At 40.4% G+C, this 21047-nt stretch overlaps 8 protein-coding genes across 8 annotated transcripts; 4 read left to right on the plus strand and 4 right to left on the minus strand.

Moving 5' to 3' along the window:
• Window positions 1–246: 246 nt before the first annotated feature.
• On the plus strand, window positions 247–2096 carry ATC70_013450 (uncharacterized protein; the record flags this gene model as incomplete). Its single annotated transcript, XM_064832614.1, has 6 exons — window positions 247–474; window positions 530–964; window positions 1037–1136; window positions 1195–1335; window positions 1401–1510; window positions 1566–2096. 6 exons carry the CDS (start codon window positions 247–249, stop codon window positions 2094–2096), a joined length of 1545 nt encoding a protein of 514 aa, XP_064675493.1.
• Window positions 2097–2346: 250 nt separating this feature from the next.
• On the minus strand, window positions 2347–2874 carry ATC70_013451 (uncharacterized protein; the record flags this gene model as incomplete). The annotated part of the gene is made up of 1 exon (XM_064832615.1): window positions 2347–2874. One exon carries the CDS (start codon window positions 2872–2874, stop codon window positions 2347–2349), a length of 528 nt encoding a protein of 175 aa, XP_064675494.1.
• Window positions 2875–3401: 527 nt separating this feature from the next.
• Window positions 3402–3729, minus strand: ATC70_013452 (uncharacterized protein; the record flags this gene model as incomplete). The annotated part of the gene is made up of 2 exons (XM_064832616.1): window positions 3402–3558; window positions 3620–3729. 2 exons carry the CDS (start codon window positions 3727–3729, stop codon window positions 3402–3404), a joined length of 267 nt encoding a protein of 88 aa, XP_064675495.1.
• Window positions 3730–3838: 109 nt separating this feature from the next.
• On the minus strand, window positions 3839–5798 carry ATC70_013453 (uncharacterized protein; the record flags this gene model as incomplete). The annotated part of the gene is made up of 4 exons (XM_064832617.1): window positions 3839–4170; window positions 4231–4604; window positions 4656–4721; window positions 4789–5798. 4 exons carry the CDS (start codon window positions 5796–5798, stop codon window positions 3839–3841), a joined length of 1782 nt encoding a protein of 593 aa, XP_064675496.1.
• Window positions 5799–10096: 4298 nt separating this feature from the next.
• Window positions 10097–10789, minus strand: ATC70_013454 (uncharacterized protein; the record flags this gene model as incomplete). The annotated part of the gene is made up of 3 exons (XM_064832618.1): window positions 10097–10304; window positions 10365–10522; window positions 10586–10789. 3 exons carry the CDS (start codon window positions 10787–10789, stop codon window positions 10097–10099), a joined length of 570 nt encoding a protein of 189 aa, XP_064675497.1.
• A 1875-nt stretch (window positions 10790–12664) lies between these two features.
• ATC70_013455 (uncharacterized protein) lies at window positions 12665–14741 on the plus strand (the record flags this gene model as incomplete). Its single annotated transcript, XM_064832619.1, has 6 exons — window positions 12665–12793; window positions 12850–13055; window positions 13111–13426; window positions 13492–13875; window positions 13960–14376; window positions 14439–14741. The coding sequence occupies 6 exons, from the start codon at window positions 12665–12667 to the stop codon at window positions 14739–14741; spliced, it is 1755 nt and encodes a 584-aa protein (XP_064675498.1).
• Window positions 14742–14890: 149 nt separating this feature from the next.
• Window positions 14891–16730, plus strand: ATC70_013456 (uncharacterized protein; the record flags this gene model as incomplete). Its single annotated transcript, XM_064832620.1, has 8 exons — window positions 14891–15067; window positions 15117–15218; window positions 15279–15466; window positions 15524–15651; window positions 15710–15791; window positions 15848–15930; window positions 15983–16110; window positions 16176–16730. The coding sequence occupies 8 exons, from the start codon at window positions 14891–14893 to the stop codon at window positions 16728–16730; spliced, it is 1443 nt and encodes a 480-aa protein (XP_064675499.1).
• A 1660-nt stretch (window positions 16731–18390) lies between these two features.
• ATC70_013457 (uncharacterized protein) lies at window positions 18391–20948 on the plus strand (the record flags this gene model as incomplete). Its single annotated transcript, XM_064832621.1, has 3 exons — window positions 18391–18499; window positions 18559–19049; window positions 19104–20948. 3 exons carry the CDS (start codon window positions 18391–18393, stop codon window positions 20946–20948), a joined length of 2445 nt encoding a protein of 814 aa, XP_064675500.1.
• Window positions 20949–21047: the final 99 nt, after the last annotated feature.

Below are 21047 nucleotides of genomic sequence, written 5' to 3' on the forward strand. Positions count from 1 at the left end.
CCACCAGATCAAGAACCTGACGCTCATTCAGCATGCCTTGACGATCTACCAGCAATGTCTCTCAATTGTTAAGACAGAGGCTTCAAAAAGCCACTTGATGTGCTTTAATTCCCCTTTTTTTTTTGTCAGATTGCGATCTACAAGCCACATCAAAATTTCTGCATTTTTTTCTCGATAGGCCAAAAGCAATTATATTTTGAAAATTGAAAACGTTGTTTTTTACTTGAACCAAAATTCAACTCGTAAATGTCTGCTGAATCAACCAACCAAGAACATATGCACGAAGGCACCATGGGCGGCGAGCCTTTGCAAATTCCTGCCTTCTTGGGCATGACTGAGCAACAGTCTCGTTTGTTGGTTGCCTTGTACAATGAGACTGACCCAGAGTTTGCAAAGCAAATGCCAACCGCATTACCTGTAGCCGCTCAACAACTTGCTACTGAATACGAAAAACGTAACTGCGTTGGTAAAAAGGTATGCAAGCTTGATCGAAACCCCAATTCATGATTGTCATTGACATTTCCCCAAGCTTGAACGTGCCAACATCAAATGGGCCGAGGAATACAAGCTGTTCGACGATGCTCAACATGAAGCCGTTGAAAAATTATCCACTACCGACATGAACATTGACAAAGCAGCTGAAGACCTTCAATTGGAAGAAGATCAAGACAGCAGTATTCATGACTTAGTTTTGGGATCATTGTTATATGGTGGTATCCGTCGTGAGCCCTCAGGGCCAGAGGATCGTGCTTCCATGAGTCCTGCCGCCAGTCCTAATTTCGAAGGAGCAAAGCATTTATTGGAGCGTGCGTTTGAGAAGGGGTATACAATGGCTGCAGTTCAAATTGGATCAATTTATATGCAAGAAGAGAAATTGGCTGGTGGTTCCAATTTGAAAGAGGGACAAAATGCAAAGGCTTTATCTTACGAATGGTACAAGAAAGCAGCCGACGCTCTGAATCCTGTAAGCGTGTGCATAAAAAAAAAAAGATTCTAGATATTGGGAGAAGCCAGACAAAGACTAACTTTTTATTAGATGGCATGTCATAAACTTGGTTTTTTTTTGGAGAACGGTGTTGGATGCAAAAAGGACATTGAAAAAGCCATTGAATATTACCAAAAGGCATACGAACAAGGTATAATAGAACAATAAGCTTCAATCGAGGTTCTATGCACTGAAAAGGTTTAAAATAGGCTATCCCGATTCAGCTCATAATCTGGGTATCATTCATCAAGGGTATGTCAAGGATACTTCCCCTTTTAGAGATATCAAGAAAGCCATAGAATATTTCGAAAGAGCAAAGCAATGGGGTTTCTCCGCCTCCTGTAATGCACGTAAGTTGTACAAGGATTACAGCATGATATTATCATGTAGAATAACCTGTTTCAAATCATTCTAGTTGGTAGAATGTATTTGCTCATGTCAAAGAACTCTGAATTGGCTAAAGAAGCTGGCAACCCTGGCAGTGAACCTGAGGATTACATTGTCACTGGCATTGAATTGATGGAGGTAAATGATGATTCAAGTTATGTAAATATGACACAAATTGACTGCTGCTCAACAGGATGCGGCCAATAATGGTGATGCGGATGCAATGATGATGCTTGGTTTGATTTTTGGATCCAAAGACTATGGTCTTTACGACATGGACAAGGCACAAAACTACATGGAGTTAGCACTTGTACGTGGCGATCTCGAAGCCTATAATTACCTAGTTCGTATTTTGAGAGCCAAGATGGCTGCTCGTGTTGCACTTGAAAAGGAAAACATGGAGAATTTTGAGAAACTAAGCCAAGCAGATCAAGAAAAATGGTTGATTGCACTTGAAAAGGAAAACATGGAGAATTTTGAGAAACTAAGCCAAGCAGATCAAGAAAAGTTGATTCGCCAACTTGCCAAGGAGGCAACCCCCGAGAGCGCTTCTCATCGTCAATGCGCCAACGTCATGTGTGACAAAAAAGAAGAAGAACCTGGAAGCTTCAAGCGCTGTGGTCGATGTCAAAGAGTTTCTTATTGTTCCCGTGAATGTCAGAAAGATCATTGGAAGCATGGCCATAGAGCGGTTTGCAGAGAACAAGATGACAAAACTGTATAAAATACCTCTTTTTTTTTTTTTTTTAATAAACTTTCAATGTATAGAAAAGAAAAAGAAAGGAACATTTATTACTAATTACACACAGAAAGAGAATGGTATATATATATATATAACTGGTGGTTCAAGGCAATCATATTGTCCTGACATTATCAACTTTGTCCGCATCGACATGATCAAGATCGAGCGTCAAACTTATGCTGAGTGGAGTGAGTATGATGAGTGAGTATATATAGGTATTTGGTAGTCGAAGCTACACTGATGTCGTTGAGTCTTCTGATAAGGTGGGCTCCAGGCTTGCTTCTGAGCCAGGCTCTTCTTCTCCCTCATCGTCTTCCTCGTCATAGTCAGAGCTTGATGGAATTGATTGTGGCGAGGGCAGCTTGGATACTTGATATGAATCTTGCACTAACAACAGTAGATCTTGTCGCACTTTGTCAGCTTTTTTCCACTCGTTCAAAACTTCCTGTCTAAATGAATCGATTCTTTCTCTTCGAACAGGCTGGTTTGATTCCAATTTTGTGAGGACAATCAGGAGCACACGGCACATGTTGTTGAATTTTCGAAAAGAATCTTCCAAATACTGATTTACATGCTTTATGAATTCATCCGTTGAGATTCTGGGATCATAGCTCTGCTTCTGTGCAAATGGAGACAGACACAATGTTGGGCCAACTGTTTTGCTAAATTCTTGCAATTCTTGTACCACTGACTTGGCCTTGTATAAGCAGCGAGTAAATTCTATAAAGTTGCGGTCGCTGCTCGATAGGGTGGATGACATTGGTGTAAAGGAGGAAGGTATAAAAGATGAAGCTAGATTCATGAGGATTGTGTGTGTATTTTATGAGACAAATTTTTGTCAGGTGTAATGAAAGAAAGGATAAGAAACTCCGAGATTTTGGTTCTTTATATATTCTCGCTACAAAAAGAAAATTCAGCAAAGAACACTAAAGAACCTTTATTGGTTTCTTGGGTCTGTCGAACGTTACAGAACATTCTCACTCTTTTTTTGTCATGAAAAAAATACAAGATCCTTCTGTCCCCTTAAAACCCCCAAGTCATGTCATCATACGTGTGTTATGTTTGTTAAAAATACACTTGCATTTCATTGATCCATCCACATCGGAAGAATACAGAAGCATGCAGGCCGATTGAGCATTCAAATGTCAGACATGTTGCGTTTTATTTTCTTGGTTCTTCTCATTACGATCCTATATATACAGCTTTTTAAAGAGGCGGGTTGTTATAAAAATGGTAACAATGTTCTTTGCATTTCTCTCTTCTTGTTGAAATGTTGGAGTTTATGGTTTACTGACCGCCCATTTGTTGCATTTTCTCACCGACCTTGGTATTGACATCGATAAACTTGGCAACACAGCGATCGATACAGACAGCCTCGCCTTGACTCAAATCGGCTTGGTCGTAATTGGTCGAAATACACTTTTTATGACAGGAATCAGCGATTCTAGACATGTTTAAATGTTAACATGCGAGAGCCAAATGTCGTATACGATCATCAAATGTACCTGTTGAACAAATCAGTGACCATCTCGAGCTCTTGCTCGGCAAGCGCAATGTTTTGAGGATTGATAGCTTGCTGATTTTGTTGAAGACCTCCACCACCAAAGAATGACATTTTGTTGTTGATAAAGAAAGGAAAATAACAAGATTGCTGGGCACATTGGCAAGGGGTAACGAGGCATTTGGGAATGATTACCCGTCACGTATTGAGTTTTATTACATCTTTAATTCATGGCTTTTTGGATCACCATCAAATGAAGATTCATGAATGCTCTGTTCGAGTCTAATTCATGATCCATCAATTCCGTCTTGTACTCCAGTTCGGCCTCTGATCGAGCAGGCTTTTGACTTGCTTCAGCAATTTCTGGTTGATAGGACTCGATCAAGGCATGTATATCATCACGAAACATCACTCCTAATCGACCTCCCCAAACGCCCAAGGGTAGCGAGATGTACTTTACTTCAATGTGTGTTTTCACTTTTTCTTCCACGACCAGATCCTGCAATCTTCGAGCTAGTCTTGGATCCAGAGATTGGGATTCAATGGCACTAATCACTGTCATGTTTCTTAAGGTTTAGATCAAACTGATTTGCTTCCTGCAAATGCACAGCATACCTTCATTGTTGAGCAGCTGGGTAACAGACAACGATAGCGCCCTTTGGTGGTATATCCGCATGTCCATCTCCATCACTTCAATGTATCCGCCGGGTTTGCATATTCTGAGACATTCTGCAATCAGTGCTTGGTATTGCTCAAGCGTGTATCCCAAGAGCAGAAAGCGAAATGCTATGAAATCAAACGTGCCATCGGGTAGGTTTTTCAAGCCTTGCAGAATAGAGCTTCGTCGTATAAATTTGAAATTTCTGGGGATACTCCTTTTGAACGATAGCCCATTGATACCGCCACCGCCATCTCCGTCGTCCAAGCCAACCACTATCCATTTGGGGTATTGAATAGCGACATCGATACTCCAGGCAGCATCGCCACACCTATGCCAATATCAGACACACATGCAGGCTTGTCACATGTAGACAACTTACCCAATCTGCAACACATGCTTTTCGATGGAGGATGATAGTGTAACCATTTCAGGGATGGAAAACAGCCTAAAAATAAATATATTCGTTTTTTTTTGCATGAATTTTGATTTCTGTTGAACCCAAAGAACCTTACCCGTCCACAGCAAGTGTAATCAACTCATGCTTGATGATCCAACGCTCTTTTTTCAATACCTGGCAAGAGCAGCTATCTTCGTCCGACAGCCAGTAATTATCCACATCGTCATCTTCGTTTTGCCGTTTCACGAGTAGAGCTGCAAAATTGGGCGAAGTTGGCTGAGACAGCATGACCGAATTTGGCCTTGATCCTGAAGGTGTGTTATCAGCAGATGTCATAAGTGAGCTGATAGAGTGTCTCTTGAAATGTCTTGGAAAGTAGTGTTGATGTCGATAGGAGGAGGGGCATGAGATGGCTGCTGCTGCTGCTGCTGCTGCTTGTGCTTGTGCTGCTGTTATTGAATCATCGGTTGTTGAGGGTTGAACACGCATATATGGTGGCTGTTGTTGAGGGCTGCTTCCTAGGCTTTGCGCATGTCGATGCGGCCAATGAAAACGAGGATAATGTGGGTGCCTTCGTCTTGCTTTGGACCATAGTTCAGATAGAATAGATCTCTCAGAGCTATCACGACGTTGATAATATGACGCGGCTGTGGTCGAATATTGATCATCAGATGTAGTAAATGAACTACTGATTGTTTGTTGAGAATTTCGTCTTTCGGATGATACAACAGATGGTGTTAAGGAGATTGTGATGCTGGGTCGATGCTGATCTTGCTGTTGTGGTTGCTGCGTAAAAGATCGCTTTTCTGGTCTATTTACATGTTCAGACGATGGGGTATATTTGATGGTAGGGACATTAATGGGATCTGTTATCACGACTGATGACGAAGGCGATGCTTTGTGGTTGTTCTTCCATGGCAAAATGACGCTTGGTGTTGTCGATATCGACGAGTGTGAGGACGATGAAGATGATTTCAAGTTTGGCTTTGTCAGTTGTGAAAACCAGCTCAGGAGCCATGTTGGCGACGAGCTGCTCAATATTTTATCACCTTGTTGATATTGCTTCTTCTTCTTTCTTTGCGTTTGATTTTGTTGTTGCGACGATTTTGTTGTTGTGCTGAGCATGCTATTCAAAAAAAAAATGATGAGGAAAACGGAGAAAAAGAGGTGTTAATGGAAACAAGAAAATTGTAAAGTGTATCGTCATTGTTTCATGAATTCTGTACTACTTTATGCATGGGCTCAGGTCTACTCCACTGCTTGGTTTTGTGTAAACTTAGGACTATTTAAGGAGTGATTACTTACAGCAGCTGATAATCCTTGTTGCTGGGTGATGATAAATTTTCATGCTACTTGTTTCTATGTTTATTGAGGCTTTTTATCTAGTGAATGTGATAAGCTTATGCGAATGAATCCCCTGAGAAATCTTTTCAGCGTTACTGAAACCCTTCTCGGAGTTTCCTGTGCAATACATCACGCATGTTGATACACACTTAATTATGCAGATCAACATTTTGATTACTATGTATTTAGCTAGATATGACCTATGAATAGTATATTGTAAACAGACGAACATAAATGTATAAATTGCATACGCAACAGTCTTTCAAATGCGAAATTCTTTGAGAGATAGGCTTTTTATAACATGCAACCCATGTACAATGTGTCATACATACGAATCAAACACATCTTGTACGGCGGGGTCTAACAAATCTGTCCTTTATTCATGCAGCACTCTTCCTTCCATCTTGACCCTCATCAAATGTGCGTACAGGTATTCAACTTCAGAGACAACAGAAGGTATCACAAAGATTTTAATCCTGCAAATCACTGTTTATTCGGTATATTCTCTCAAGATGGTAAAGCTCTAAATTCCTCGGTTTCAATTGTACCATAGCTCAGTGTAATTGAAATGTTACACGTCCTCGATGTCGGGATCAAACTCAAAATACGTTTAGCGTTCTAGCCACAAAAAGCAATTTGATGGCTCAGAGATAAGATTCTTCACCAGATGGTGTTTCATAAAGTAAATTTGTACACAAGATACGAATATAAATACAGTATTGCATTAGCCAATCGATCTCGCTACGCTCAATGGTGGCAACGCCCTGAAGACTCTTGCCGAAGACATTCCAAATCAGAGATAAGATAAAAAAAAAAGGTATATCAGAGTTAGGAGGGAGAGGTACTCGTTTGCTGATGCTGTTGACATAAAGCTAGCCATACACAAATGTAGGACTTGTAAAAGATCCACAACCACTTTCTGGGAGCTTCTTATTGCAAAAAAAACATCTTTATAGGGAAATACTCACAAGATCCCCTTTAATTAACATCACAATCATCAATGTCAGCATTATTGTCATCATCAGAAAGGCATTTGGGTCAGCCAGCAGCAGCACCGTCGCCAAAATTGATTCAAACTCAGTTACCTTTTTCTCTGCTCAAGATTGGACAGATATTATCTTTTTTCGACTTCTTTAATTTATTTTATGATATTCGACTATATAAACTGTCATTATCATCTGATGCTTCCTAATACATTCTTGGAGTACTTTCCAAGGCGCATCCAACGATCCCAAGTAAGATAGATGTTTTGAACAAAATTATTGAGGAATTTATGGAAATGTGAAATGAGGTTTTTGGTGAAAATGTCGAGATTTTGAATATGAAAGTCTCATAAATAAAGTTTCAGGAGTTGCTTTAGATGGATACAAACATTTTGAATTAATATATGCCATAGTAAAAGTCTTCATTATCAAGATCAAAAATGCGATCGTTTGGTTTTCAGTGAAAACCATGAGGGGTACCTCATGCTTTTTGGTCGATTTTTGGCCATGTTTTGTTTGGCCCAAAAATTTGGGCAATAGTGTCAAGTTGTTTCTACTACTCAAGTACAATTGTTTGGCGTCATTCCCAAGGCTCAGAAAAGTCTGTATGGCAAGATATGAAGGCTTGAAAGCTGCCAAATTGGTAATGTTTTTGCTTTATAGCGTTTATTTACGCGACATGAATCACATCTTCAGTAGTTGAAGTCTTCTGGAAGGGCAGTTCTGCAGCCTATGCAATTTCTAATTCGAGTAGGAGGCATATTGATTTTGGTAAAGCTAATTCATGCATTATGTTTTTTGAGCCTGTCGGACTAGATGAGTTCCAGGCAATTTGGCTATGATCGGATCCAGACATTTATTGTTATTCATTCCTAATGATGGAAGGAACTACAAAGGTGGAGCTGTAGAAGCCTGGGAATATTCATACGGTTCTACCTTGTTATGGTCAATTGCTATGCGACGGTGTGATTGCCAGAACACCAACCTCAATCGGCCAATCAACCAGATGCTTCCTGAAGAGTACTACGTTATTATATAAATATTGTAGGAATTTTATTCTACTGGTCCTTAATTGCTAAAGAACGGTTGGCTTGTTGAACAATTATAATTCGTATATAAAGGATCTCAAAGTATCTTTCAATAAAGCTTCTTTGGTTTTAGTGTCTAGTCATTTCTATATGTCCCTTTTCAAGTGTCTGTAGAAATCCTTTTTATTACTATACGAGTGTTTACACTTCGGATGGCTCTCTATCTTCGCTTCACTTCGGTGAGAACCATCCTGCGTAGCGACAGCTCGCGCTATCGATTGCCCTTGGGTATCTTATCAAAATACTGCTACTACTTTCATTTTGACCCTCCACTTACACATGAAAACCCTTTATGTTATCTGTGGATCTGATTCTTATGTGATGCTCTACATCCATACAAACGTAGCTACTTCATATACAGGCAAGCAGCATACTGGTATTTCCCCTTTTGAGTCCTTAGTGTTCCTGATACAGCAAAATTTGGGCGCATTTGAGCTGCGTTTTCTTGTGTTAGAAGCCGTTTTAGACCGTCAGAACAGTACCAGACAATTGCTTTCATCTGGTAGCTACTTGCTGACACTATTGCCCAAATTTTTGGGCCAAAAAAAAAACGTGGCCAAAAATCGACCAAAAAGCATGAGGTACCCCTCATGGTTTTCACTGAAAACCAAACGATCGCGTTTTTGATCTTGATAATGAAGACTTTTACTATGGCATATATTAATTCAAAATGTTTGTATCCATCTAAAGCAACTCCTGAAACTTTATTTATGAGACTTTCATATTCAAAATCTCGACATTTTCACCAAAAACCTCATTTCACATTTCCATAAATTCCTCAATAATTTTGTTCAAAACATCTATCTTACTTGGGACCGTTGGATGCGCCTTGAAAAGCATTCCAAGAAAGCTTAAAGAAGCATTGGAGGATTATCATATTTTACTTAGTCGAATCTGGTAAAATAGTTTAATTGAATCGAAGAGCATCAAAATTTGGCCAATCTGGAACAAACTATGAGTCTCTGGGTTTGAATTAATTTTGGCTGGCCGGTGGGGCTGGCTGGAGAACTCAATGACCTTTTCAACAAGAAGGCAATGTAGTAATAATAGATGCTTTTTGAAGTGTATGGAAAGTAGGTGGCAAGTCATAGCACTTTAATTAGCCACGATAATCTCATTGCATTCTACATTTAATAACGCCGGTCCACCAAAATACTTGTTAGATCAACTTCTTTCTTTTTTGAGGCTTTGAAAGTGTCTAACAGGAACCATAGATTCATTAGATTACGGTGAGCTTTTTGATTCTTCGGTTGGTTTCCACCAAAGCGAAGAGTAGGTCAGGAAACTCATCACCTATGTTCAGGTAGCTCGCGCTGCCGCGAGCCATTCGCTGATATTGCAAAATTAATAATAGCTAAAATGTTAGAAGAAACTAGATTGTTGATTGATAGTAATTTATTTTAACTCTCTAATCATATATGAATCATGCCTGACAGATGTCTGGCAACTCTGTTTCCATATTAGGGTTGTAAAAGTGTCTGTGGAATATAAATTTATTGAGATTGTGGACTGAGGGATGGGGGCAATGTCAAGAAATAAGCGAATGTCATACCGTTGGCAATATTTGCCTATAAAAGCTGCATTCTATAGCCTCAGAATGACACTTTATAGTAGTATGCACTGCACGAGACAACTATAATTTACTCGCGGACACCCCAATTGTATTCAAGTATTGTGTGCTGCACTCCATCTTGAAATGCTCAAGAACTAACTACATTGTAGGATAACATTTACTAAAGCATATCGTTTGATCCCAGCTAGAAGCGAAATGATATACATTGTATATACTATCATCTTAATGCATCCAATCTCGACAAATGGACCTGAATTTGATTTTCTATTCAATTTTTATTCAAGCGATTAATTGTAATAATATAATTTTGGAAGGAAACATGACAAGACTGTACAAATAAATAAAAGAAGGAGCTTTTCTCCTCTCGAATTCAATCAATGGATTGCGAATATGGCGGGGTAATCAAACAATAGTTGCTGAAACATGGATTTTCTATTAGTTGGCTGGTGCTGGATTGGTAGCACTGGGTCCCTGTTTGGCAGCCTCAGCCATCACAACGAACCTTTCCAGCACATTCAGAAATCCCTCCCTACCAACTTGAGCATTTTGCTGAAACCTCTTGATGGAAAAGTCCTCAATAGTACTTTCCCAGCGAGAAAGGAAACTTCCTACAGACATGGTAGCTTGCTGTGTGAACTGTGTTCTAAGGAGCGGAAACGGTCAATGACGCTGCTTACTGCGGTTCCTGTAAAATGTCACTTACTTTTCAGGATTCTCGGGTGATACGGTATAAGAGATCTCCTCATTACACTTCATAATGTTGCATAAAGAGAGGTTCTGACTAGTCAAGGTGAAAGTCTTTGCTTTAGGATCAATGGTTGAGATTTCTCTTACGTATTGAGTCTCATCAGCTCCCATAATCTAGAATCAAGTGGCATTAGCAACACAAACCACAAGCCATGCGATCTCACAAGAACACTTTACCTTTAAAAGAAGTCTGGGTACGTTTTGTTTGACCGTAATGAGTCTTTCAGTTGTGAGAATGCCAGTTTCAGGGTCTACTCTTCTATCCAAGACATCGACATGTTGGACATGAGGACAGTGATCGTTGGGGTATTTCTGCCATTGAGCGGCAGACACCAAACTCCATTCGTAGTCAAAGGTATGTACGGTCTTAACGAATTTCATGGTATCTTGTTGGTTGATAATTCGAACAAGAGGAAAAAAGATGATGAGTACTTTTGTATGGAAAATTTATTCACGTTTATATAACATCTTGGTCATGACAGGTTTGACCAATCACTAGGATGATAAAAGTTTCAAATTGGGATGTAAAAAAAAAACTTAATTCACCCCGGAAAACTCTTCCATTCACATTTCTAGCAAGGGACCCAGTGTAACCCTGTAGTTTAATTTAGTTTTTCCTGAGTGGTTTAGCAATCTGGCCAGCAATTAGTCAGTTCAATGGCGGCTCTCATTGCTGCAAATAATTTAGCTTTTTGAGACTAGTGCGCAATGTTTAGCCTGATTTGTTATTATGCAATTGCTTAGCTTTAACCGATCGAAATTGCTTCATTTGAACGATGATCTCAAATGGTCAACAGACACAGGATTCAGTTCAGATCTGACATACAACTTATTTTCATATTATGTGTCATAACAAGAGTAGTAGTGGCATGTTTGAAATGTAAACAGAAACAAACATTACTTCCAGAGGATCAATAGGCAGAGACACAAAGTAATCTGCCTACCTCAACTTCCACGATTGGAATATTAAACCAAAAAGACAATGTACATCAAGCAATCATTGCCGAATATCACTAAATTCAGTCATTATTTGTCGTGTAGCATCCCGCAAATGCAAGAGTCCGTTTTATTTGGCTCAGTATTGTTGCAAGCCCTTTGAATACCTAAAGAGTTCATTTCTGCTGTCAGGGCAGTGAGCGTAATAGAGCACAGACACGGGTTCAGGCCCAGCAACTCATTAAAAAAAAATTTCTGACCCAAAAGTATACATTCAAGCCTCTGCTGATCATGGCATATGCACTTTTGATTTTTGGTCTTATATTAGTTTAAAGTGTCTTGCTTCTTGGCTATCAAATGATGGTAGTTGTGTCTCTATAGCATGTCTAAAGAGCGCTCGCTCCGATTTTGAAAGTCGAGTTTACAGAAAACGCGTGAAAACAAGGTCGGCATCTCATCTCTTTCTCAAAAGGTACCAAAAACTCAAGTAATCAATCAAAGTATGGTATCAAAAAATGCCTTGATGTTTTCTTAATCTATTTGTACCAGTTTGAGGCCACATCAAAGACGATGTGTACGTTATATTGGTGGTTTTTTATCGCAGCTTGTTGAGCGGAAGCGGTAATCGTTGTGGCAGGCCGCTTGCTGGTACTTAATCCCAATCGAAACAAACTTGTGCATTCAGGACAAAGAAATTTCAGCCATCTTCAGCTTAGATGTACGTGATGTGCCAAGATTTACGAGACTATACTATGTATATATAACTTATAGCTTTTTGATTCATGGTTTATGAATCTTTACGCTAAAATTGTCGATATTGATACCTAGTTCAGTGCTACGAAACATCAAAACGGAGTTCAATAACAGGTAACATCAAGGTACGCAACGAGAGTTTGATCTGCATGAATCATGATCATATAATGCACAGCTCATTCAATATACAACTTTTACCGAGGAATGATGACCCATCCAAATGCTCTTTAGGGAATTGTGTTGAAAATGGCTTCGCTACTCAATCTATTCATCCCATGGTAGTTTGTTGGTAACTAGCAATTGAGATCCGACATTGCATATACCACATCTCCTATTATCACTAAGAAGGATCATATAGTTCCCAAGCACTGAAGATGTAATTTGGATGTTTAAACTTATAACCGATTCCCATTGTTTTGTCATATATTCAAATCCAAACAGTCACCCTATTTTAAGACAAAATGAAGTGATTTGATTAGAGATCAATTTTTTTCCGTAAGAAAAATCTGATTCATACCAATTAAACCAATTACTATCTTTTTTTTTTCATTTTCACCTTCTTCTTCAATGAACTTTGCGTTATACAAACGACGAAAGCTGCGGCAAAAACCCAACATCTTGACTGTAGAGCAATCTCAGGAATTGGGACATTTGGCGGGGAATAAGCTAATGAAAAATGTTGCCGATCAAGGGCTTGTAAGTGTCAAGTGACGTTATCAGATTGACATCTCAACATAACCACGGATGACTAGATTCCAATCAACTTATTTCGGCTTCGAAAACGAAAGTTGGAAGCAATCTACAGCTATCTGTTCAATCATCAATTGACGCATGACAAAGAACCTGCCATTGAAGCATTACAAACTCATCAGCTGGCTGAATATTTATTGAATACAATCTATCCCGGCTACCCTGCATGCAAAGCCAAGAATTTAGCCTATACAGATTATAGAGAGTGGTAAGATGTTGCCACTAACTATCAAAACAATTGGCTCATGCATGGTGTCATTTAGTCGAGAAAAGGAAGTGGGTCAGATCAGCCCGCTTGCATATGATTATGTGCCGACAACGGAGGTTTACGATAGATTGGATGAAATACACAGGGTCGATGTGAATTGGCAGGAGGATTACAAGAGCATACCGTCTGTTGATCTGTCGGTTCCCTCGATCAAAAAGTCGCTGGAGCGAATACGAATCGCGCACAACAATAAGTCTACCGACGGTATTGAATATCATCTGTGCTTTTGGAACTCTACTCGAACTTTAATTAAACCTCAATGCAAATCACTGCAACTGAACTCTGAAGAGATATGGACGGAGCACAAGGAGGTAGATGTCGCAATGTGTTGTCAGGCTGCTGGAAATATATGTATTGATCAATCTGAAATAATTAGAGGGTCGTCTCCGAGGGATTCATGCACATTGATATAACGGACGAGCTGAAGAAATGCTTAGCACGGCAACCTAGAAAGACAGTGAATGGCAATACACAATCTCATGATAACAGTATGCCTTCGACTAGACCATCACCGCATATCGCTTCACATCATAGTAGCACAAAGACGAAAGCATCGAAAATGGCCGTGTCCATCGCAACCACTACTCCGACGTCAGTAATGGATCAAACAAAACCCATTGAAGATTCTGCGTCAACTTTAAACGAATATCAGCCAAAGCCTGAAAGGATGATCAAATTACAAGTTGAGTTACACGATAACGAAGAGTTCAACATTAGTCATATTTCAATATCTGCAGTTGTGAAAAAGTCCACGAACGAGGTAAATCGTAGATAATGATGATAGGCATTATCATATACATTTTAAGATGACTGATGCGTGGGAGTTTTCTTTGATTTCAACTAGATGGTGTGTGAGCTCTATTTGCAAGCAACAACTGAATGTATCAGTCGATCTATTCGAAAGAGCACATTTCCACTGGATACACAGCAGATAACCATTCATTTGTTGAAGCAATATCATCAAGCAGAAGGGCCGGAAGCTAAATTGAAAAATGCAGAAACGATATTCATGACATGTCAAAGTAACACAACGCTCTCCATTTCAACTGAAACCTCTAGCGAAGAAGAGTACGAAGAAGGCGAACTGAACGAGACGGTTTCTTTGATTGATTTGACTACAGGAAATCGAATACAGCATCCTGTCAAGAGTCTACATTGTCGGCACCGTACCTGCTTTGATGCAGCATCGTTCTTCAATCATCATGCTGACATTAAACTCTGGCATTGCCCAATTTGCCTTGTGCATATCAAGAGTTTTGAGGTACACATCCCGATAAGATAAAAGAGATTGATCACAATGGCTAAAACCCATATCCTACATAGGAATTGCGCATAGATTACACCACCAAAGAAGCCTTGAATCAACATCCTGGCGAAGATAAATTATTTATTTTTGGTGATACTCTCATATCGGAAAACGAACTCTTCGGAGAAGCCAGTCTTCTGATGGATAATTTGAATGATAGACTCATCATTGACATTGATGATGATGAAGAGGATGCCCAAGGGCAAGAGCACTCAGAAAAGCATCGGCTTGGTAAGAGAGCAGTACACACTAATCAGAATGGGTCCACCAAAAGCCACTCTACGCAGAAACGATACAGAACCCTTACTCATGTCATGTAAATATTTCCCCCGAGCACTCGGTTCACTTTATCTACTTTGCTGTGACACAGCGTCTCTGTCGAAAATTTCCCACTAAATAAAATAAGTTGGTAATTCTTTTCCCAACTATCTTCATCTTTCTCTCATTTCATCTCATATTGCATAAGAAAATGGCACCAATTCAACTCAAAGATACTGAGCAGCAGCAATCAGGCTGTCTCTCCAACATTTTCTCCCGATTCACTCGTTCAGCTTCATCTCCTTCAGCTTCAAGTTCAAATGAAAAGTTTATCTACTCGGCTGTGGACCCCATGGAAGATTTACCACCTTATGAGGACATTGTTAAAGTAAGGATCAGGTGCACAGAATAGCACTGGGTATTGACATGATATACAGTCCATGCAAAAGCTCGATGTCAAGTGTGATAGTGAAATCGAAGCCATTATCAACAAAGAAATCAACTCTATTAGCGATGAACTTCGTGAAATTAGTTTGGATGTAATTCTCTATATAGACCTCGCCAGATCAATACAATTTCTCTAACTGTTTATGACATAGCTTCACGAAAATGTGGAAACTGGTATGAAGGAAGTTCATGCTCACAATGTTTTAACTGCATATCTCGAGAAGAAGGGCTTCAAGGTGACCCGCCATGCTTATGGTATGGAAACTGCATTTACTGCTGAATATAGCCGTGGTTCTGGTAGAAGAATCGGTGTCTGCTCAGAATATGATGGCCTTCCCGGGTAAGCATTTGCAAAAGGCAATAGGTTGAACTCGATGTCTGACAAATGCTATTGTAGTCTTGGTCAAGGCTGTGGCCACAACTTGATTGCTATCAGTGGTCTTGCTACTGCTATTGGTATCAAAGCTGCTTTGGAGAGCGGAAAGGCTTCTGGTAAAGTCATTCTCTTTGGCACCCCCGCAGAAGGTAGATATTTACATGTATGGACATCTTGTTGCTTATGTTGACGTTGTGGCTCTTGTAGAATTATCTATCGGTAAGATCGTCCTTGTTAGCAAAGGTGCTTTCCAAGAGAATGTCGATGTCTGCTTGATGTTGCACCCTGCGTAAGTGATCTTGCATCTCCAGCCAATCTATATTCTAATCTTCAAATGCAATGCAGTGCCTACAATCATCAATATGCCGCTTTCATTGCTATCCATGATGTCCGCGTCGAGTTCTTTGGCAAGCCTAGCCATGCTTCAGGTACTGCCACATAAAGCACTAATCGACAAGATATTAATTTATTCTGAAATAGCTGCCCCTTGGGTTGGTGTCAACGCATTGGATGCCCTTGTTCAAGTCTGGAACGGTATCAGTATGATGCGTCAACAGCTTATGCCTACTGACAGAGTTCATGGTATTGTCACTGATGGCGGCCAAGCTGTAAGTTGTTTGCGTGCGTGTATGTAAGCATGAGTTACGGCTTACTGATAGCAGTGTTGTTTTAGCCCAATGTCATTCCTGAACACACCTCTGCCTTCTTCTTTGTTCGTACTACTAGAGCAAATCAAATTGGTCGTTTGCAAAAGAAGCTTGAAAACATCTTTGAAGCTGCTGCATTAGCTACAGGTTGTAAAGTCAAGTATACATGGCGTGAAATTGGCGTTACCAAGGATGTCATTCAAAATAGACCCCTTGCTAACTTTTATGCTCAACACATGGAGAAATACGGCATTGAATTCCCATCTGAGGAAGATCAAATTCGTGCTGGTGGCGGTTCTACTGACTTTGGTAACATCAGTTACGAAATGCCCTCCATTCAACCCTTCTACGGCATTCACACTACTGCTGCCAACCATACTATTGAATTCACTGCTGCTGCTAAAACTTTGGCTGCTCACAAAGATACCATTACCGCTTCTAAATGTCTGGCTGCTACAGGTGTTGAAGTTTTGTTGAATGATGAATACTACGACTCTGTTAAACGTAACTTTAAGGAGAACCAAGTCGAATTCACTTCTGAAGTTGCTGAAGTTACAAAGCCTGCTTGCAATTATATTTAAAACTTTGTAAAAAAAAAACAAATAAATGGATAGGCGTCTTTGAAGCTTAATAAGATATCTGACCAAGCGATGATAGAACTTATTTGATAGGCAATTCCCTTTGTATTAGCTTCACAAACCGAGGCTGTCTTCATCAAAAAGGCATCTTGGTCAGCAGCCGAGCCAAAATAATTTTAAACCCAGATGAAAGTAATTTTCAAGATTGGGCAGATTTTGTCTATTTTCGACTTGATTGAAATGTTTCGCGAGATTCGACTATATAAATTGTCATGATCTTCCTCTACCTCCTAATGCATAAAGGACTTTAAATAAAACCTGGAGCTCGACTCCCCTACAAAAAAAAAAAAACTACCTCCTAATGCATTCTTGAAGTACTTTTCAAGGCGCATCCAGTGGTGCCAAATAAAATAGATGTTCTAACTGAATTTATTGAGCAATATTGGAAAATGTGAAATTAGGTTTTTGGCCAAAATGTCAAAAATTTACATATAAGGGTTCCATAAACAAAGTGCCAGGGGTTGCTTTGAATCGATAGAAACGTTTAGAATCAATATATACCATAGTAAAAGTGTTCATTATCAAGGTCAAAAATGCGATCGTTTGATTTTCGGTGAAAACCATGAGGGGTACCTCATGCTTTTTGGTTGATTTTTTTGCCATGTTTTTTTTGGTCCTCAAAAAATTGAGCAAAGGTGCCAGGAAGTAACTGCCGGATGAGAGCAATTGTTTGGTGCTATTCTGGAGGCCTGAAATGGCTTCTAACTCGAGAAAACACTGCTCAAATACATGGAAATTTCGCTGTAATTTGCATACTTTTAGGTGACAAATGGTGTTGCAAGTATATCGTGTGTCCATATATAAGCTGTTCTCATTAAAATAAACGTGGTGCATTGCAGAAGCATCTAATCCAGAGCCATTAGTTTGATGTGCACTTTATTATTTGAATAGGGCTTTGGCAAAGCTTGAATAAATCAACTGCCGGCAGAACACAAGCGTTACAAAGCTTTATACATCTTAATTTCATGGGAGAGACGAGATTGCAATCCCAAGCATTGAATCTACATCAAGGATCTGTTTGTTATACAAGTTCTGGCATTGCTTTCTCCAGATTTCCACCAATTTAGATTGCCCAGAGTCATGTCAAACAACTGCCCTGAATTAGCACCTACTTTCCTCAATCTCTGGACGGTATGCAAGTAGCGATTGCAAAACATTATATATTTTGTTCAATCTAGCGGCACTGTTAATCTGATAATAACGTCTCATCCATTCAATTGAGATGGGGTCCACCTAATTCCATCAGATAAGATTTTAACACAATGATTAGCACTCAATCGGCTGCCGTATAAACATTAATCTCGGTTATTTGCGCCCTCAAAGCAGATGATACACACGCCTTTTTCTCTGCACAACAATCAGACCGTACAGTACTATCTCTAGTTGGCATTTGACATGCCATGATACGTCACCCATACCATCAAGTGCACGGAACTTCAAAGTTTGGCTATAGACCTCGAATGGAAATGCTTCAAAATAAGAGGAGTAGTAAAAAAAGAAACCCCAGGTCAGTTTTCTTATTCCCAATTCAAACTTATAGAAAAAAATCTACCCCCTCTCCTTTTCTCTTGTCTCTTGTTCAATCCATTAATTTATTGTGACAATGTTACCAAGACTTGGAAAAGTACTTGCTCAACCTACAAGAAATGCCAGTTTCAGATCGATCATTCAAGCGAGTCAAACCTCTCTCAAAAAAGCTGCTGTTGCTCCAGGTAAAATGGCTATAAATCAGTCTCAATCGACATTTTCATTTTGACATGTCCCAATCTAGCTTTAGCCACTCGAACATTTGCCATTCAAACAGCCAAAAGAGCACACACGATAGACGTCGAAACCACCAAAGATCATGCGATGCATTCCAGCAGCAGCAAATCAACCGCCACGCCACAATCGCTGTTTGACACCCTGGAAGAATGCAAGAGCACCGGCAATTTGAAGGGAGCCATTAAAGCTGTCCAGCACGCTCAAGAAAAGGGATTAGCTACACCCAAACTCTACCTCGCTCTCGTCGACATGTTGCGAGACTCACCTTTTGACGTTCACGAATGTGCCACAGTGGCTCATTGGTTTTACTCGCCCGACTCCAAATTGCCTTTAGATGTTTTAGAAGACATCAACATTTGGAAGAGTGTGTTGAAGCTTGGCTTTCGATTTGGGTCCACCTATAGATCAGAGGATTTGCGTGCTCTTTTGGATAGATTCACAGAAATTTTCGATTTGACAACCATGAACGATCAAACAGCTTGGGAATTGCTGATGAGAGTAAATGTCAAAAATTAGAGGGAGTTATTTCCAACGCTAACTAGTCTTCTGTAGGCTTACGGTATCATGAACAAGAAAGACGCTATTTCCGCATGTATCAAAAAGAACGAAGGTAATCAAGTGGACCAGGCATCTTTTTATTCCACTGCCCTGTTATCTTACGCAGCTACCAACTCGAACGACAAGGTGGAGAAGTTAGTCGACATGCTGCAACAAAAAGACAGCCTGTCTCGCCGCACGCTGTTGAAGCTGATTCGTTGTTATGGATTCAAGGGAGACATTGAGCATGCTACTCAATACACAGATATGTGCAACAAGCTCTATCCCGATCAAAAGTGCGACAAAACCATGCTACTGATTGCACACAAAATCGCCTTGCAAAAGATGTGTGAAAAATTGGCTGAAGTGCGTGGTGCTCGTGGATTGAGCTTGAAGCCTACCAACTCGACTCAATTGGATCAATTGCACTCATCTTGGGAGAATTTGACCAAGGACATGTTTGCTACCAGCAACAACACACCTGTAGACATCACTGATTGCAACGTCGTCTTGGAATACCTGACCACGGCCAACAGAATTGACCCTGTTGGGTTCCCCATGGAGAAGGCTGAAGAGATCTTTGAATCGTACATGCCTGCAAACTACATCACACCCAACGATGCCAGTCATCGCATCATGTTGGTGGGCTATGCCACATCTCAGCAGTACAACGATCATCACCGCAATATCCGACTCGACAAGGCCCTGGAGATGGTATCCAAAATGCAAGTAGCTGGACTCGACACATTGAACCATCCTACATTCCACTCACTCTTCCGTGCCTGTCTTCCTCACCGCGATGGCCACTACTATTTTGACAACTTCAGACTGAATTCACTGCTACCTGCTCGTCCATACACCCATAACCGATTCAAGCTGGATCCTCGTTTATTCGAGATTGAAAAGATCATGTTGGAAGCCAAGTTGCCTCACGACCGCTTTACCTTTACCACTTTGATGACATGCTTGGCCAGTGGAGGACAGTACAAGGCCTTGCGCACACGTTGGAGATCACTCAAGGTGCACGGTCTTCGTCGTGATGTTGGCATGTACAGACTCACTTATGCCCTGGCTTCTTTAAACCCCACACAAGCTAAACGTGCTATTGTGGTGGTCAGAAACGAAATGAATAGAGAGATCCCCAAGGAACGCATGGATTGGGACACATATACAGCTATGCTTGATTGTTGCGCAACAGCTCAGATGCCATTTGAAGCCAAGGATATCATCAAAGAAATGCGCCATACCACAGAACTCGTCCATCGCAACAAGACACATGCAGACGACCTTGCCAAATGGCCCTACACAGATGAGCCCGACTTTTACCTTCCTATGCTGAGAACAGCCATCACGGTGCCTGGATTAGATGCTAATCAGCTATTAAAGGAAATGGACAAGAAGGACATCAAATACAGCCAAGGCGTATGGGAGGCCGTCCTCTCCAAACTAGCTATTGAAGGAGACGAGCAGGGTATCCGACGATTGTTCAATAAGTATACCATGACACGATTCGAGAATGAAGGCAAGATTCCTGTTCCCATTCGAGAGTCTACGCCTGTCGTCCCTTTCCCCACTGCACCCTACAACCAATTGGACATGAAGTTCATCGATGTGTACATCTGCTCCCTACTAGACTCGCAGGATGTTTCGCTCGTGTTTGATGTCTTGCGCACATTGAGCAACCAGACAGATGACATTGGCATCTCCCGTCAAACATTGCAAGGCGTTGTGAAATTGGCAAAGCAAGAAAAGTCCACAGACGAACTGAAATGGCTCAGAGACGAGCTTTTACCAAAAGTGACACATCAGAACAAGTTTTTGAGAGTCTTGAAGAAGGGCATAGACAATGTAATTAATTAAATATCGCAATAAACACAATGGTTTAGCCATATACAACATAATGGAGGGGGGTTGTGTGCGTGCGTGTAACTGAGACATTCCCATTGAGCTTTAAAATCC

The sequence above is a fragment of the Mucor velutinosus genome (assembly GCF_035048745.1).
Source record: "Mucor velutinosus strain NIH1002 chromosome Unknown tig00001577, whole genome shotgun sequence".
Lineage (NCBI taxonomy): Eukaryota > Fungi > Mucoromycota > Mucoromycetes > Mucorales > Mucoraceae > Mucor > Mucor velutinosus.